The sequence below is a fragment of the Ursus americanus genome, chromosome 11, assembly GCF_024610735.1.
Source record: "Ursus americanus isolate L20-20 chromosome 11, mUrsAme1.1.p, whole genome shotgun sequence".
In the NCBI taxonomy this organism is placed as follows: Eukaryota; Metazoa; Chordata; class Mammalia; order Carnivora; family Ursidae; genus Ursus; species Ursus americanus.
This window is the reverse complement of record NC_142137.1, coordinates 61116531-61136379: the sequence shown is the minus strand read 5'-3', so window position 1 is coordinate 61136379 and position 19849 is coordinate 61116531. Positions and strand designations below refer to the sequence as shown.

The 19849-nt window shown below is 44.6% G+C and overlaps 1 protein-coding gene across 1 annotated transcript in view; it reads right to left on the bottom strand.

Annotated features, from left to right (window-relative positions):
* Nucleotides 1–19849, bottom strand: part of MTHFD1L (methylenetetrahydrofolate dehydrogenase (NADP+ dependent) 1 like) — a 184770-nt gene that overhangs the window by 49215 nt on the left and 115706 nt on the right. Inside the window, exons 22-25 of the mRNA XM_045805348.2 lie at nt 18774–18815; nt 17860–17960; nt 17129–17306; nt 735–842 (exon numbers count right to left, since the gene is read on the bottom strand). Of these exons, the coding sequence (XP_045661304.2) occupies nt 735–842; nt 17129–17306; nt 17860–17960; nt 18774–18815 (429 nt within the window). The remainder of the gene's footprint in view (nt 1–734; nt 843–17128; nt 17307–17859; nt 17961–18773; nt 18816–19849) is intronic.

The following is a 19849-nucleotide window of genomic DNA, read 5'->3' as shown; positions in this document are numbered from 1 at the left end:
CCGGCCAACTCTTGAAGTGCTTTGATTTCTATTATATCACAGCAAACCGGAGGGGGCATTCGGGGCTTATGGTCATTTTGGTCAGCGTGGCTGGACGAGCTGCGGTGGATGCAGTCCATGAAACACGATCATTTTAAGACTAGACTCAGGCTGCTGAGTCCCCGCCACCTTCACAGCTGCCTGCTGATTTGCCTTTGTCACTCCTTCTAGAGGTAGAGGATGACAGCACCTTCAACTTGGGTGGACAATCTCAGCACCAAGCCAGTGAACCAACTGCATAAAAACAGAACACCAAACACTCCCATGTTTAACAGCTGCATGACGACTTGCTTTACTTGGCGCCGTTTGGCTAACATTTCTAAGGCAGGAGGAGCCCTGCAATGAAGAGGAAGCACTACAGGTCATCCAGCTCTGACTCCACAGCCACACATCCACGGAGTTTCAGTGTTCCTGGCTGACCAGGAGGGACGAACCCTCACATGTCCCAGATGTGACACCACCCATATCAGACAACCGATAACCACAAAAGTCAATCACTATCGATCAGAGGGTATACACCCTTGCCATAATGTTCTATTTAAAGTCAACAAACTACCCAAGGATATTCATTCAATTTTTGTAGACAAAGGAGATTAAATCACGTTCAGCTGGTGAGACTTCTAACAGTCCTTATGTCAAGGTGAGTACTTTAAGGGCCCGAGGAGGATTTTTTCCCCTAAATGTGTAACTTTTACCTGTTGCGTGTAACGATCTATTTTGGACTGTGCCTCGGGAGACAGTTCGATATCTCTGGCTCCGTACACAGCCTGTGCGATGGTTCTTATCTTTTCTACAATTGGAAGCTGGAGAAACACAAATGACAACAAAATTGTTCATGTTAAACCGGTCGAAGAATTGAGGGAAAGCTTTGTGCACTTTTCTGCAGTCACTTAAAATTTCCTACCAGATTTCCTCCTCAACGTCCGTGGTATCTGAAGCAGATATTCTTTCCTCTATCACGCTTAAAGTATGAAGAAGTAATGCTGGACGGGAAACCTGGATGCGGATGGCTAGTAAAATACTGAAAGTGGGGCGCCTGGGTGGCTCAGATGGTTAAGCATCTGCCTTCGGCTCAGGTCATGATCTCAGGGCCCTGGGATCCAGGCCCACATTGGGCTCCCTGCTCAGTGGGGAGTCTGCTCCTCCCTTTCCCTTTGCCTGCTGCTTCCACCTGCTTGTACTCTCTCTGTGTCAAATAAATAAATAAAATCTTTAAAAAATACTGAAAGTGATCTGGAGAAACAACAATGGTTCATTAGCAAAGGAATATGCCACAGATAAAGTGATTCTTATTTAAGCAAATCATTTGACAAAATCATTCATAATTTTACTGTGCAGAGAACATACAGGTGTAATGCAGTTTGTGGATTTACTGTTTGGTGAACAGCTATTGGATCAAGTGCCCGCTGGTGGAACGAATGTCAACCAAGGGGCAGAAGGCTTTCATGGCCTGCTCAAAAACTTTGCTTGGCAATGGCAAATGGTACATTTGTATGAATTACTGTTGATATACACAGGAAGGAGACTCATCCAACAGGAGAAAATAAAAGCTAGCTCTACCCTCTCAATCTGATAGAACCCCAGATTGCTTTAAAATGTGTTTTTCATTACTATAGTTTTTATTACTGTAGAGTTGTTCTGTAGTCTGGAACTCAGATATTGGACGTTTCAACAAATAACAAATGGAGGTGCAAGTCATTATAACATTTCATTGGAGGACATAAAAGATGGTCTGAATCAATGTCGAGAAATACTTAGTTCATTGGTAAGAAGACTTAATACTATAAGGATGGCAGTTCTCTTAAACTTAACCTATTAGTTCAATGCAATTCCAATAAAAATCCCAAGAGCACTTTGGGATGCTTGGCCAACCAATTCTTAAATTCACAATGAAGAGTAAGAGGACAGATAGGTAAGATAACTTCAAAGATAAATAAAACCAAAAGAACAAAGGGGACTTGCCTTTCCAGGTATCAATCACACTACAAAACTATGGTAATTAATTCCATATGGTATTGGCACATGAGTAGACAAATCAATCCATGGAAGATAAGAAAGAACCCAGAAGGATACCATAGCAGGTGTGGGACAGTATATAATAGAAACGACACAAACAGGGAAAGGGCTGACTGACCAACTGACTTTTGGCTGGAGAGAAATAAAACTAAGATTCTTACTTCACAACTGGCACCCTAATAAAGCCAATATAGAACAAAGCAAAATTTTGAAATTAAAACTCTAAATACTGGGAACAAAACACAGGGGACTCTATGGTCATGAAGTAGGGAAGGATTTCTTCTAAACTAAACAAGGTAAGAATAGGATACACCCTAAAAGAAATGATTTATAGATCTGACATCAAAATTTAAAATTTCTTGTATAAAAAAAGACATTGTAAATAAAGGTACAGGATAAGGAGCAGTCTGGGAGAAGATACAGGCAAATATTTAAGAGTCAAAAGATTAGCTGCTGGAATGAATTAAAAAAACCTCCTACAAATCAAGAAAAAGACAAATATTTAGTACTGGGCAGGAGGAGTAACTAATAACCACATGAAAAAATGTCCAATCTTATTAGTAATCAAGCAAAGGCAAACTATAGTGATGCAAATTCAATCCACACTCATTAGATTATCATGAATGAAGGGCATGAGAATGTCAAGTACAGGCGAGGATGTGGGGAAATGATCCTTTTAAGTACTTCTGTCTTGGTTGAGATGCTCATGGTCTAGCCCATCATGAAGCTTCCTAACTTTCACTCCACCACAGTCTAACCTCCCTAGAAGGCACCTAAGAACCCAAAAATCTTCAGCTTGCCATGGCCCTACTGAAGAACACGATCTGGTTGTGATATTTAAGTATCTGAACAGTATGTGTTCTGAAGCATAACTTCAGATAGGATATGCCTGCATATCTTAAATTTTCCCCATGTCTTCTTGCTTCTAGGCCCTTACACCTAAAGCTTCTTTGTCTATAATCCTGCAAGATCAATCTGTGCTAAAACTCCCTGAGCTCTGTAAGGTCCATCTCAAAGGCCAGCTTCTCCAGGAAGCCTTTACAGGGCCTCCCGAAGCACATGCAGGCATTCTCTTCTCTTCTGTCTGGATGGCCCTGGAACTCTCTTACACAGATGGGTGCTACACAGGACCATGGGTTCAACAGGGCCTGGCAGTGAGGGGCTGCTGGCGAAGCTCAGGCTATTTTAGGGTGCACTGATGGAGAGCAAATGGTAATGGTCCCAGGATCAAACTATGAAACTGAAGTCTACCAGATGGCAAGGGGCCTTTTGTAAACCACGTCATGGGAGAAATCAGTGAATAATCTGCACCTCTAGAAGGGACAACTCCAGAAAGAAATGATCATAATTTTCCAGGAAGGCAGAACGTGGAGCATGGGCAGAAATGAGAGCAAAGCCATTTTCAACCCCATGTTTAAGGAAAAGGTGTAATAACCAGAGCTGCCTCACTAAATAGTGACCTGTCCACACCAGGAGGGACCAGTATAAGCCAGTGATGGTGCCAGGAATGTTGTAGAAAGAGTTACTGCATGAGTGCAAAGTTGAGGCTGGGCTACAGAGACAGCCTTAGGTGACTTCTGTGGATGCCGCCGCATTCATATCAGATGAGAAGAACGCACAGCCTGTAAACTCTTTGAGGTCAAGGACCAGCTGGAGGTGGGATGTAACACAGCCCCTGGACTCTGAATATCACCTGTTGACCAAGCAAGGCTTCCGTGTGGCCCAATGTCTACAAAGATTGTAAGAAAGTTCGGGTGCTGATGTGCTGAAGACAGCAACGAGAAGGGACTTTTACTGAACCTCAGATCTCATACGTCAGCATAATATGTTGATGGGCACTGAAGTGCTTGCTTTCGACGCTGCACTTAAGCTAAGAGGATCTCCTCAGCTCGTCAATCAATGCTTTGCAAGTAGCGAAACTTTTTAAGAAACAGAAGGTAATAGGTTGCTGGAAAATACTTCCAGCATCACACAGAGCAAGCACAATGACCATGCTTTGTCGGGGGAAGTCAGATCTTCGGGTACTGTGTTCCCCAAGTAGTGTAAGAGTGGGTCCTGGGAAACAGGCAGCGTCCCCATGGGCACTACAGCACAGCTGGGTGGCAGCTCTGGGGCGAGGGGTCTAAGAGACAACACGGCCCCTTGTTATAGCTGGTTAAGTCATGTCACCTCTATGAATTCACTTCCATATCCCCACGACGGGCAGGTACGAACTGTGTACTGTTCCGCCAGCATGGAAGCAATGTCGAGAAGGCGAGCTGTGCGTGTCACTCGATACAAACCCCAAGTGCCAGTATTATGGAGCAAGGGCAACATGGCTGACACAGAGAATTACGTCAATAAAATGACAACGAAACGGACAGTACGACTTATAACACAGTTAATGAATACAGGGCACTATTTACTGAGCTCTAGGTTATGATTTGAAATTAAAAGGTCAGCAATTTCTTTTCTTTCTTTTTTTTTTTTAAAGACTACTTATGTATTTGAGAGAGAGAGAGAGACAGAACAAGCAGGGGAAGGGGCAGGCAGAGGGAGAGGGAGAAGCAGACTCCCTGCTGAGCAGGGAACCCAACAAGGGGCTTGATCCCAGGACCCTGGGAGCATGATGACTTGAGCCAAAGGCAGACGCTTAACCCCCTGAGCCACCCAGGAGCCCCAAAAGGTCAGCAATTTCTATTAAGATAATAATTAAAGAGCTCACATGGGAACAAAGTAATACTAGAAGGATGATTAGTGGAGAACTAGTGTCATTGGGTATTTAGCTGATGCATTACAAGCTTTTAAACATGAATATATTTCATTTCAAGAAATATATGTATATTTAATTTTTAGTTATAGTAAAATATACATACTAGAAAGTTAACTATCTTAACCATTTTGTTTTATTTTTTAAAGAAGATTTTATTTATTTATTTGAGAGAGTGCACGAGCAGGGTGAGGGGCAGAGGGAGAAGCAGACCCCTGCCAAGCAAGGAGCCCGACCCAGGACTCCAAAATCATGACCTGAGCCTAAGGCAGACGCTTAACTGACTGAGCCACCCAAGCGCCCTCATATCTTAACCATTTTGAAGTACATAGTTCCATATTAAGTACATTCATGTTGTAAAACTAATCTCCAGAACGATTTTCATTTTGCAAGACTAAAACTGTGGACCCATTAAACACTAACTCCCTCCTCTCAACTCCTGGCAACCGCCCTCCCATCTACTGTCTCTCTGAATTTGGCCACACCAAGTGACCTCATATAAGTGGAATCAGACAACATTTGTCCTTTTGCATTTTCGTTATTTCAATTGGCATGAACCTCGAGGTTCATCATGGTGTAGCCTGAATTTCCTTCCTATTTCTTTGTACGCGTACGCCACATTCTTTCTTAGCCATTCATCCACCACTGGGCACTTGTGTTGTTTCTCCCTTTTCACCGTTGTGACTGATGCTGTGATGAGCATGGATGGACCTTGACACCCAGCTTTCAATTCTTTGGGGCATTCAGAAATACGTATTTTTGGTCCACGACTAAACCGCCTTCCTTTCTAATGTTCATTTGAAAGTATTTGGGGAATTTCAAGAAGGTGCCAGACTGACTTTGTGAGGTGTGTAATTATGGTTTTTTAAATTCCTATAGGAAAATTGCTACCATCCAAACATGACAGATGTCCCAAATACAACGTGTAGAGAAGCAGGAAAGGGCTGGCTGCACGAGTCCTAGTTGGGTGCTCTGTTTCCCCTCCTTACCCTCAGATGCCAGACTTCCGTGCTTCCCAACAGGTACTGATACCTGCCGCCTGCCATTCCAAATATTTGATGCCCTGACCCCAGTCTTGCTGTGCCCGGAGAAGATGAGGGTGCTCCCCTGACAGCTCTGACGGGTGCAACGCGGTCCATCGTGAGCCCAAGAGAACGCACCACCCACCGCCTGGCGCGTGTCCTGCAGCCCCACACTGAATAAATCAATGGATGGGGCTAAATATCCCAAGACCAAAATGCTTCCAGGACTGCTACTGCAATTCTTCTTTTTCACTCACGTGTACAGGTGAATAAATAAAAAGATGATCTCGGTTGATGTATCTTTTGGGTTTAATACAAAAACTAAAAACTGCCCTGATAAGGTAATTCCCATTGTACGCAACCTTTTTATGTCAGTAGGCAAGGGACTTCCTGCTGTGCCACTGCTCACGCTGGGGGAGAAGTGCAATTGTTAAAGAAGGAAAAAAGAGCCAAGCTCGTTCCAATGATCTTGAGCTGAACTCGATATTCTTTTATACTGTTTTGTTCTAAAGGGCAATTTAAATAAAATGGTAAAATAAATTATGAATGTTCAGGCATTAATCACTCCTGGCTTTCCCTGACTCTGTAAATACTTATCAATTTCTTTGTTTACCACATTGTTCACCCTCCTATCCCTAACGTCTAGGAGAGTGGTTTGCACACAGTCGGTGTTCCACACACACCTGCTGAATGAATAAATCACCGCCGAGGGCAAGTACTTTCAAGATATCATGACAGGCAAAGGACTCTGGGCACTTCCGATGGAATGCGGATGGTGACACATCACATAAACGTGACAGAAGAGAGTGTGTGATAAGGGCTCTGCATAAACACTACTACGAAGAAGGAAGATTGCAGGGCAGAGGGGAAGGCATGGACATCAGCAAACGCTGGAAACATGTACGAAGAAGTCGAGTCACGCTTGAAGGACAGGAAAGGTTTTAATAAGCAAGGAAAGGAAAGGTTATTCTACACAAAGGGAAAGGCACATGTCAAGGTACGAACGGCAGCAAACACAAGGCGTCTTCTGGAATCAGCACTGTTCTGTGTGTATTATGCGCCATTGCTGAACATGTTAATAAGCCCTTCACAAAGTCTGGTGTCGATGCTAGTAACTTCCATCATTTTTGAACTAATGTTATGTTAAATCTTCATCGTCACCAAGATCTTAACTCTGAATATAGTCTACATTTAGTCCCTCCCAGACCTCTTAAATGTATATTTAAGAAATGGAAACACTCTAGAACGGAGGTGTCCAATGGCAACTTTCTGTGATGGTGGGAATGTTCTGCGTACATGCCTTCCAGTCCAGTAGTGGCCAGCCCCGCATGGCTACTAAGCAGCTGACATGTGACTAGTGCCTCTGAGGTCACAAATTCTTAATTTTAATTAATGTACATGTAAATAGCCACCTGTAGCCAGTCGCTCCGGTACCGGACGGCACAGGTCTGGAAAGTAGCATTGTACAGCCTCCTGTATAGCAGGTACCCCACACACTGGCGGAGTGACACCACCGGTAAGCTGGAGGACGCAGTGACCTCGTGCTTCATTACATTCATTTTGTAGATACGGTGAGCCAGGCTCAGAGAAGCTGAGTCCAAGTCAGACAGCGTATCTTTCTTGATAAAGTCTAGGAAACCTGCTAGAACTATTAAGTTATTATTATTATTTTTAAAGATTTTATTTATTTATTTGAGAGAGTGAGCAAAAGCACAAGTTGGGGGGGAAGGGCAGACGGAGAGGGAGAAACAGACTCCCCGCTGAGCAGGGAGCCTGACACAATACGGGGACTCGATCCCAGGACCCTGAGGTCATGACCTGAGCCAAAGGCAGTCACTTAACTGACCAAGCCACCCAGGCGCCCCTATTAAATTATCTAAGACCTATTTTCTTTTCTTTTTTTTTTTTTTAAGATTTTATTTATTTATTTGACAGAGAGAGACAGCCAGCGAGAGAGGGAACACAAGCAGGGGGAGTGGGAGAGGAAGAAGCAGGCTCCCAGCGGAGAAGCCCGACGTGGGACTCGATCTCAGAATGCTGGGATCACGCCCTGAGCCGAAGGCAGACGCTCAACGACTGTGCCACCCAGGCGCTCAAGACCTATTTTCTAGTGATATAAAATTGGTCTACAAATTCCAGAAACGCAATTACTTAAATTTTTAAAATTTTTTTCGTGAGATGTAAATGCACAAAAAGAAAGTGAAACAGGACAAAACTAATATAGAACACAATTTAAGACAAGAGTTAAAAATGAAGCTTCTAGAATCAAAATGAAGTGTGAAGGTATTACAATATAGTGGCATCTCATTTTACTTGGAAGTCAAGTTCTAAAGTCAGCAGCCCTGAGGATCTCTTAGAAGACCCATGAAAAACGCTAAGTAATACTCTGCTATCAATACTCCAGAATTTCTCAAGCCCACAACTTTGAGGTACTGGAACACATTGTCTCTTCTAGGGCCACACTGAATGTTCTATTGTTTTACCAAGGCCACAGACTGAAATTCATAGAAGTTAAGCGATCCTGGCGATTAAGGAGTGCATTTGTTGCAATGAGCACCGGGTGACGTATGGAAGTGTTGAATCACTGAATACATCTGAAACAAATATTACACTATCTGTTAACTAGCTGGAACTTAAATAAAAACTTAAGTGATCCTATGCTGTGATACCAGGAAATGTATTTCAAAGCCCATAAAATGTTTACATAGAAGGATCAATTAATAAATTTGTTAGTGGAACAGAAATCTCTGGACCCACAGTAATTATGTCAATTTGTATTTTGTATTTTAAATGAGGCATGAATTTTAAATGATCTACAAGTGCAGTTTGGTATAAATAGCTTTTCTGGTACTTCAAATGAAAGTATCATGTGAAACCATCGATGCTAATTTATCCTGAGCGCACACAAGGTACCAGGGGTTCATTGCAACATACCTCCGTGTCACGGGAGCAGTGCTCTTACTGAGAACAACAGACCCTTGTATCTTTGAAAAAGCTTGTCCTTGGCGGAGAACCAGCACATCTGAGCTATGAAAGGTGTACGTGCTGACTTCCATGGGCCAGCTCCCTGAGCAGCTATCCCTGCTGGCTCGTTGGCTCTGAGCAACAGGTTAACCCAGGAGACTCCCAGAGGAATCTCGTTCTCCTAAGGCAACCGGGATGTGTGGTGGATAGAGCTGGGGTCTGGGAACAGAAAAAATGCTCATTGCCAAAGCATCTCTGTTCCTCTACGTCTAATGATGGCCGTAAGGAGTTCATGTGGGTCATCTTTCATACTCTCAAACAGAACAGGACAGCAATGTCAAGGAAGGAACACAGAGGAATAGGTGATTTTAATGATCTCTTCCCACCCAACTGAGGAAGGGATGATTGTGGCTTTGCCAACTAACACATAATGTATTTTTATGGCATATGTGTTGATTTTCTTTCCACAAACCTTGCTCATAAACCTCAATGTGTTACAAGACTAATATAAATGAATGCAAGGTGTGCTTTGGGTTCTATTTTCAAGTGCAAGGAGCCCTTGTTTTTACAAGTGTCTCTTTTTCTTGGCTATTCAGCAGGAGTCATAATTTCTCTCCTTGATCTTCTGGAGATGTGCTTCCAAAGAAAAAACTGGTTGTAAAAGTCTCACGGAAGAGCAGAGTAAACTACCGGTGACCTTTGAACCATGTGAGAGTTGGGGCACTAACCACCCCCACCCCATAGTCAAAAATCCACGAATACCTTTCGACTTCTCCCCTCCCCAAACTTACCTACTAGTCGCTTACTGCTGACCGGAAGCCTTGCCCATAACATAAATAGTTGATTAACACATATTTTGTATGTTACATGTGTTACAGACTGTACTCTTACAACAAAGTACGCTAGAGAAAAGAAAATGTTATTAAGAAAATCATAAGAAAGAGAAAATACATTTACAGGACCGTACTGTATTTACGGAAAAGGTCCGCATGAGTGGACCCACACGGTTCAAACCTGTGTTGTTCAAGGGCCAACTGTCCTTTCATGAAAGGAAACAAATCATTTTTTGATAAAAAATTATAACTAAAACAAGTCCCCAAACTCTCTGATACTGGAGTACCTGAAAGGCTATGTTGTTTTCAGTGTTTTTTCCCTAAAAACCCTAAAGTTGTAGGTTTCTCTTTTGAAGTGGCATGTTGTATGTGGTACCTTTAAGGGTAATATCTGTGATAATATTAAGCAACGTTCCTTAAGTGGATATAGGTCCTGCCCCTACACAACGGTCTCCTGTCACCTAAATTTGAGTCAGAACGTCTGGGGAATGGATGGAGTGGTGGTAGAAGGTGGCTGTTAACATGCGGTGGGACCCTGACAGTCCATTGTACATCCCTCAGCCTTTCTTGACTGGCCCATGATTTTAGAACCAGGAATGCATTTCTGGAAATTTCTATCTTAGTGACATTCCATTTTTCATGTTAGCAGAGAGCATTTAAATGAAATTACAGGAATCTTTGTGAAATGCCCAAGTGAAACAGATATAGACCACTCTTTTTTTCCCGTCAGGTGCTATTTCTAGCACCAAGGAAACAAAGCTGGGACATTGTCTGCCAGAATCCGACGGGGCAGAGTAGGACGCATGGAGGGAGCTGGGCCGGTTCTAAAAACAGGTTCTGATCTGATGAAACCCACCAGAGACAGATGAGGGAGGCCGCAGTGGGCCGACCAGGGAAGTGATATACTGCAGGCCAAATGAGACTTGACAGAAAAGACAGAAGCCAGGGCTGAAACAGAATCTTAGTTTGATGGAGATCCGAGGTGTGTCTGCAGAAGGGTGTGGCTTGGTTCCGAGGAGGCAACGTGAGAATTTGCAGCTGAACTGTGGAAAGGAAGCCAGGGACAAGAGGCGGATGATGGGCTTGAAGAAGCCAGGGTTGAAAGACCAGAGCTCGATCATAATAGAAAACAGAACATGAGAGAGTGTAGGATTTCTGAATAAGATACCGAACTATCTGGAAAATAGAAGGGGCAGCTTTCTATAGAAACATTCTGTTGCACAGCAAGAGGGGAGAGCTCAAAGGGTCAGTGGGAGAAGGCAGGCCAAGGGCAAGTCTGAAAAAGGGAGGAAGGAGCCAAAGGAGGTCAAAGGGCCCGAGGGGGAGATAATGGTACAAGGACCAGAGCAACAAAAACAAAGCACATCCCTTCTCCTTACAGTGTTGTTTTTTTTCTTTTCTTTTTTTTTTTTTTTTCAATTACTGGGAAATAGAAAAGACATACAGAGATGTGCATAAATATCATTTTAAGTTTCAAAATCCTATTAATTGTAACTATACATACGATGTGAATGCACTTATTGCCCCAGAACTGTACGTTTAAAAATGGTTAAAATGGGAAATTTCATCTCATGTATATTTTACCACAATTTTAAAAACTACATATACATATAAGAAGTATTTCTGCTTTATTTATTTCAAATTTGAGGCTCTAGCTGCAAATGCCTACAGGCCAATTAAAAGAGAGCTCATAAAACTACCCTAACAACTGAAGTATGTTTAAGTTTGAAACGCTAACAAATAGAAAACAATTTCTCAATAACCAACCTGAATACCGCCCCCACCCCAAGCACAGCAGCAGGAGGCCGTGCGAGTGCAGTAGTTCTGAAATCAGGGATGCTGGCTGCCCTGGGCTGAGCCTTCCCTCCTGGCCGGGTCTGTTTTGATCTCCCTCCATCCCGTCCCCGCTGCGTTCAAGAGAGTGGCGTCACACAAAGCACAGGAAAGACCTTTTAATAAAAACAAACACTATCCTCTCTCACTGTCAAGGTTACACCTCAAAATGTTTGCAAGCTTAGAGGAAGGATATGGAGATGATTTTTAACCTTAACTCCTGATTTAACAAGCAAGATTCAGAGTCGGATTTGCTAGCTGACTTTCGGGGCCCCACAGCCTTTGCAAAAGGGACTGACTGTTTATTCTATCGTTAACGGCTCCCGGTTCTAATGCAGAAAGAATGCTGAACATCTTCCTTTAGTTTGGCGCCTTTCATTCTTGGTGCAATAGGAAACTTGGCTTCTAATTCCTGGTTTTAACCCACTTGAACAGGAAAACCCCTAGAGCCCAAGACAGTCACCTGTGTTACAAGATAATTCTTGAAGATCAATTCAGGAAGCCCTCTCTCCTCCGGAAGTGAATGTGGAGAGAGAGGGACCGCTAACCTTGATTGCCAGCTTCCCATGTTCCTGCATTTTACTCTGAGGCTTTTCCTTTGGTCCTAACAGCAACTTGGGGATGCTGGTGTTAATATCGGACACAATTGTCTGGATAAAGAAGCTGAGGCTCAGAGAGAGGAGTTAACTTGCTCCAATCTATATCCATCGTAGGAGGCCCAGTCAAGATTTAAACTTAATTCTCACGAATCTCTAAAGATTTCTCTTTTTAACTATAATGTTTGTCCTTCCATCAAGTGCTGATTGGTCACAGGGCAAGTCCCTCACCTTCTCCAAGCTTCTGATTCTGCGTGAAACGCAGGGTTGAGCCCACACACCCCAAGGCACTGGGTGAGACGTGCTTGAAATAATGCATGGAACAGGGATTTGAAAGCTAATAAACCGTAAAAACAGATTCGCTTTTCTTTCTGCTATACTATTTTCCTACGGGCTTGCGGGAATGGAGATATTAAACTGGTCAACTGAACAGATCTAACTGTCAAAAGTCCTACTACAAAAGGGAAAGTGACAGAGAAGATGCCTTCTGGGGGACTGTGATCATCCCAAACGGTTGTAAGGAAACCATGAACTAAAGTTTAAACACATTTATTCTCACCGGATAAACCTCCTTTGAGCTATTAGGCCACTGCATCTTATTCCCTGTTTTATTTTAATTTTTATTTAAAAAATTTTTTAAAAGATTTTATTTTAAGTAATCTCTACACCCAACGTGGGACTCACACCCACAACCCCTGAGATCAAGAGTTGTGCACTCCACGACTGAGCCAGCCGGGCTCCCCTCTTATTCCCCGTTTTAAAACGTTATTATTCAGAATTAATCACTAGCTACCCCCAGTACCAGAATCAAAAGTTGCCTATTTTTTTTTTTTAAAGATTTTATTTATTTATTTGACAGAGAGAGACAGCCAGCGAAAGAAGGAACACAAGCAGGGGGAGTGGGAGAGGAAGAAGCAGGCTCCCAGCGGAGGAACCTGATGTGGGGCTTGATCCCAGAATGCCGGGATCATGCCCTGAGCCGAAGGCAGACGCTTAACGACTGCGCCACCCAGGCACCCCCAAAAGTTGCCTACTTAAAAAAAAAGTTGTCTACTCTTGAATTAGAGGCTACTCTGGGGGCGTCTGGCTGGCTCAGTCCGTCGAGCATGCAACTCTTGATGTCGGGTTTGTGAGTTAGAGCCCCACGTTGGGTGTGGAGATTATCTAAAAATAAAATCTTTCATTTATTCATTTTTTTGAGAGAGAGAAAGTGAAAGAGTGAGCACGAGCAGAGGGGAGGGGCAGAGGGAGAAGCAGAGCCTCCACTGAGCAAGGAGCCCAATGAGGGTCGTGATCCCAGGACCCTGGGATCATGACCTGCGCCGAAGGCAGATGCTGAACTGACTGAGCCACCCAGGCGCCCCTAAAAATAAAATCTTTTTAAAAAAGAAGTTATTCTGATAAAAGAGATACAGAACTGTTCTCTGAAGAACAGTGGCTGCTTAACTCAATTTTCTATCAAGTTCAGCACAGACCCCCAGAAGTGCAGCCTGTTTCCTGCTTTAACTTGGGGCTCATCATCATCAAGCCTCTTGCCCCCGGAGTTGTCCAGCCCCACAGTATCTCTGAGGTCAAGTGTTTCTTCTCCTCTCCAGCTGTTCCTCCTTCCACTGGGGTTTGGAGATGATTCCCACTCCCTATACAAAAGCAATCATGTCCTGTGCCCCTGTACCGGGGCAAACGCTTCTAAATGGTCTCAGGTGACTTTCTTCTGTAATGCAGAACTGGGGCAGAAATAAGATGCCATCAACCCTGCACGGAATGCATTCTTGGTGGAACACAGTCTGGGGAGATAGCAAAAGGCACACAGGAGCCCAGTTTGCGCTGAGAATCAGCAGGGTGATTATCCAAAGTACTCTATTACTTCTTTTTCCTATAGGGCAATCCCACCCGTATTAGCCTGCCAAGCGCTAAATGGTTAGCTGTGGTGGAACGAAGAGCTTCAGGAAAACCATGAATTAGCCTGTAAAGGGTCACCAACATGATCTACAAGAAATGAGGAGGTAAGAAATGTTTGAGCTGTGTTACAGCCTGCACCAAGGAATACAGATCTCTAGACAAGACTGTCAGTGGTCTTCTATGATCTAAAATCATCTTGCCAATGTGAGGAACACAGCTACTGGGGAGGCGGTACGTAGTGAGCCAGAAGCAGCAATCACTCTTGTCGTTGTGCAGCGATACGCTGAGATGTTGTTGGTTCTCGAATAAATAATTATGCAATCTACACCTAATTTCTGTGTTATAAGCAAAGGGAAAAGAGTCTGCTGGCAAATGAGGCAAGAATCCTAGCAGACACAGGACTTTCGTCCACAGTATTATAAATTTCCCCCCATTTACAGGGAAGCAGACATTTTAACAGCATTACCTCCATGAAGAATGGGAATTCAGAAAGAAAACAAATATCGGAAAGGAAAGGGGTTCGTCTTTGGGGTAGTGCATGTGTGAGACAGTCTAACTCAGAAACATCTCTTCTCTTGATCCACCTTCTTTTCACTTGGGAAGGTTTCTTGAAAACAGCCCTGCTTTGTGAAATTATCCATTCAAGAACTGCTCTTACCACTCAGAGTGGGGTGGTTCCAGATCAGACAGCAATGGTCTGAGGCTCCTGGAGCAGGCCAGGGAGAGCGAGACCCCTGAGAGTGGTCTGTGTGAGCGCGTCCAGGGCAGGGACAGGCACTGCAGACAACCAGGCAGGCTCACCCGCCAGGAAGACGCAGAAAGGAATACACAGCACCTCGGCTGACGCCTACTGAGCTGCCTTCAACCCTCTCAGCACGCCCACTGCTGGGCTGCACCTAGCTTCTGCTTCAGATCTCCAGGGTCAGAGAACTCACCTCTTCTAATTGGACCATTTTTCTTTATGTAGAACCCAGGTCTCCTCCCTCTACCGATCTCTAGCCCCTCTGTAACCCAGAACATGCTCGTCTCTTGTTCATGACATGGCCTTTCAACATGACAAAGCTTTTGTGGCCTAACCATCCCTAATTGGGTCCTGAAATTCTTCCGTTCACATGTGTTTATAGAGTGCCCACAATGTCCATCATTTTGCATGGATACTGGGCCTGTCACCACCGTCCTTCCTCTGCAGGTGGGTCCCCCCTTTAAGGGGTAGTACCCCACCCTCACCCCCCTTTCGAGCACAGGACTGAATTCTGAAGAACACAGCAGGATGATCACTCCATCCTTCTGGATACCCTCCCAGCTCTGCTTCTTTCAGGATATGGGACACTGGGCAGTAACGTAATGTCCTCGTACTTTAGTTTCCATATGTATAAAATGGGGCGATCACCATCAGTTCCTATGCAAAAGGCATGCCGAGACTAAAACAGCTAACAGGCATGAGGCGCCCACATGCCTGGCACACAGAAGCCCTCGGTAAGCACGAAGCTTCGCAATAAGGTTAACGTCGAGCTCTTGGATGATGTGACTGCGCTGTGGCCTTTCTCGGCCCACGCTGTTGGTTTACGCATCTGACCTGGAAAGAGGAGCGATGTTACTGTCTGTGACATCTGAGAGACCCACAGAATGTGAGGGATGAAGGAATGGGGTAAGCAGCAACCAGCTTAGAGGCTGAGGACTCTGACATTCATGGGCTCTCGATGGAGATAAACGCAGTAGCCGAAGCCGCAGGATTTGAAATAGAGACGTGCAGGTGGGTGCCAAGATGAACCGAGTGAGGTCCTGGGAAGTTCAGATTTTCTGCCTGAAAGCTCACTGTTCAGCTGTTTAAAAATGCATCAGACAATCGAGCGACTCTTACTTCTGGGTGTATACCCCGAAGAATTGAAAGCGGAGTCTTAAAAAGATATTTTTATACACATGTTCATAGCAGCATTGTTTATAAGAGTCAAGAAGTGTAATTAGCCAAAATGGCCAGCGGCAGATGAATGAATCGACAAAATGTGGCATATACGTACAACGGAGGGACGGAAATTCTGACAGATGCAATAACATGATGAACACTGACATTACTCTAAGTTAATGATACAGACCGAACGTTTGCACCCCCCCCCGCCCCCTACCAGTCATATGTTGAAGACGAATCACCAATGTGATCAGTGTTAGGGGACATGGGGGCAACTAGGTTGATGGAATTAGGAGGGTGGGGGCGCTTAGGGTGATTAGGTCACGAGACTGGAGCCTTTATGATCGGGATTAGTGCCCTCCTGAAGAGACCCTAGAGAGACCCCATTTCTCTTCCACTACATGAGGATACAATGAGAAGCCAGCCATGTATGACACAGGAAGCTGGCCTCACCAGACACCTGCCTGAGCCTTGATCTTGGACGTCCCAGCCTCCAAAACTGTGCACGGTGAACTTCTGTTGGTCATTAGCGACCCAGCCTGTGCTGTTCCTTCCAGCAGTCTGAAAGGACGGAGATGGTGAATAAGCTTGTCACGAAAAAGACAAGCACTGGATGGTTTCACTTGTATGAGATACACAGACCAGTCAGATCAGAAAGGGTTAGGGTGGCTACCGGGGGTGAGGCTGCGGGCAGGAATGGGGAACGGGTTTAATGGGTGTAGACTTTAGGTTTTGCAAGACGAGAAGCGCTCTGGCGATGGGCGGGGGTCGTACCACAATGTGAATGTACTTGACACGATTGAACCACACAGCCCGACGTGGTAAAGATGGCGAGTGTCAGGTTATGTGTGCTATACAACAACTAAAAAGATTTTTAAAATATCATACATATAGCTCCAGAAAACCACAATGAAGGATAAGAACCATGGCAGAAATGGATGAGGAAAATACTGCTCAAGATTTCACAGGCCTCAGGAGGTTGCTCAAAAGACCCAGGCCTGACCGTGTTAGCTGTCAAACCCTGTTCCCCAAAGCTGAGGCCTGCTCCTGGCACGTAGAGCGTAGCTTTGAGAGCACAGGCCCTGGGCAAGGAGAGCTTCTGCCCTTGGCCATGGGCCTTGGTCGGGTGGCTCAGCCTCTTTCCTTGTAGTTTCCATATATGGAGGGTTGTTGCCGCCAATAAACGGGACAGGTTGTGCCAAACCCCCCGTACTGGCCCGGTGCACCGTGGAGGTGGAAGAAACACCACTCTCCCCGCGGTTGCAGCTTACCTGAACGTTGTACAGGAATCGGAAACGGCTTCCTTTATTGGCAGCGTCTCTCACAGCCCGGGCCAGCTCCACCGACCCTTTCCCACCGATGGACCAGTGATAGCAGGGGACCGCATCAAAGGCGCCAGCCCGCTTCGCGAGCTCACAGACTAAGTCGATCTCAGCGCGGGTGTCGGTCCTAGTGATGAAAACGTTTGTGGTTTTGCATCTGTATTCATTTAGTGATGTTTTTAAAGAAAGACTAACCGTTTATACAGAACTTTGCTCCCTAACACGGAATATATTTTAAACATCAAAAGTGGTTACATTGTGTTTAAATAAATCAGACTTAAAGAAAAGCATTGGGGGGAAAAAACCTCTCTAACAGGACTCAAATATTTCAAGTTGTTAAGGGTTTTATTGAGAAAATTCCATAACATAACCCTTTGATCATCCCCAGTCTTTCAGACAGAAATGCTGGGTGGAATTTTAAAAAAGAAAAAAAAAAAAAAAAAAAAAAAGCCAAGGAAATGTTAACTCACTATATAGATTTCATTTCCCATAAACATTTGAGAAACTTCTGTAAAAATGAAACCAACCCAACCCAGATCAAACAAACAAACAGAAGGAGCAGAGTATTTCTACAGAATTTTAGATGAAGCAGAGAAAGACCAAACACCCTTGAGACACAAATACAGTTCACAGGGTGGCCCAGCAAGAGGGACACATTTTAAGTTGGGGGCTTCACTTACTTGAAGACATTCAGAGCCACAATAACAGGAACCCCAAAGAGCTGAGCAATCTGAATCTGCTTCTGAAGGTTACAGCAGCCGTCGGCCACCAGCTGGATGTTCTGGAAGAAGACCAGACCCCCATGTACGCCTCCCACCAAAGCTGCCAGACGAAGCTGGCAAGTCCACTCTGGCACGTTTTGCTTCCATCTTGCTCCCCGTACTGTCCTAGAAGCTATTAAACAAGGCCATAAAACACTTTTTCCTCCAGGAAAAGGTGGCTTACAGAAGCAGGTGGCTCATTTTCAAACTACTTTCTGAAATCATTCTGGGTCCAATGGTGTAGCGGGGTCTTGAGCCAGGCGGCTATTTCTGCTGCTGACCAGTGGCCGGGGCATAAGCAATGTGCTCATTCTCTGCAGGCTGGTAGACAAGAGGGCACAAGGCCCCGGGGAGGGTGAGGAGCTGGGTCCAGCCATTCCCGGCTCAAATCCCTGGTGCCACCTGTAGGAGCTAAGAGGTACTGTTGCAAGGAAATCAAAGTCTATTTACCCAAGAGTCAAATAACTCAAGCGAGTGATAAAGCCAATTGTATACGCTCCAAAAGTCAGTTGTTTCCACAGCAGAAGAATACCCGGGTATAAGCCGCATGTTTGTTTCTGTGCTGGACACTGAGTTCCGCTCTGATGGCTGCTCAGAGGGTAGGAAACAGTACGACGTGAAGCCTACATCCATCATTTCTTAAGAATGAAAGGTAATTGAATGGACTTTATCCCTCACCCCCACCCATTTCCTCTGGGATCATTAGAAAAGCAGTTTTCCAAGAGGCCACTACAGGCAGAGGACTCATTCACTGATTGACATTCAACTGCTAGCCAATGGTTAACCGGATTTAAATGGTTCTGCACAGAAGCCTTCAAGACACCTGCTCTTACCTCCTCCGTGTATTCTTTCTTCAGCGGGACACCAGCAGTTACCTGAGACAAGAAAAGGCAAAAATGAAGACAAAAACCCATTAAAATGCTTATTCTGATACTTGTTGCGTTTAACAGTAGCCAGGTAGGTTGAATTTCTAGCAGCTTCGTGGAAAATGCATCTGAATGAGCCCTACTGGATTGCAGTGTTTGCTTCTGTAGGGGCTGAAGAACTGCCTTTCTCCCGCCCTACCTCTTGCCTGCAGGCTGGCACCCACCTCCAATGCCCTGCACGTCGCCACCCAGCAGATGCAGAACCCCTACTTCTGTTACTTGTCCCAGTACTGGCTTCCATGGAAGCCAAATACATCCACGAGGCCACGGTAACGGTAGCAAGGGACGCTTAGATAGAGCAAATGCCTTTTACTTAAGTGTGCCTGGCAGGCTGGGCCCGTTGAAAAGCCCAAATACTTGAGTGGATTGGACAAGGGTAACTGGCTTGGAAACCAGCAACTTGCCAATGTGTTTGCCAATCTGGGGGCTTGGTTTTCTTATCTTGTAAAAAATAAAGGACGGGTAATTGGCATCATACTAGACACTGAAGCAAAGAAGATTTATTTATTGCTACTGGGAATCTTGACCACTTTATCCTGTCCCTTTTTTTGTTGAAAAAAAAAAAATCTTACCCTGATTAAGATCTGAAGGAAAAACAAATCATGGTCACTTTTTGGAAAGGTGCATGTAAAAGCACAAAATGTGCTTTTAAACCAACAACTGGCAGCCCTAGCTGAACATAACAGTCTTGCTGGAAGCTTTTAAAAAACACTGATGTCTGGGCTTCACCCAGACCAATTTAACCAGGATTTCTGGGAGTGAGACCCAGGATCAGTAACACTGAGAAACTCCTCAGGTGATTCTAATCTGAGCCAATATTGAGAACTTTTGTACTGGTGCCCATTACCCTAGCATAAAATGGAACTTATAATTCAAGTAAAACGTGACTTACACAAGGTATACCATCATTCTCAAAATTCTAAACGTGAAAGTAATTGCTATTACTTCCCCCTTTCGGGGGGCTTATTTCTCACAACAACTTA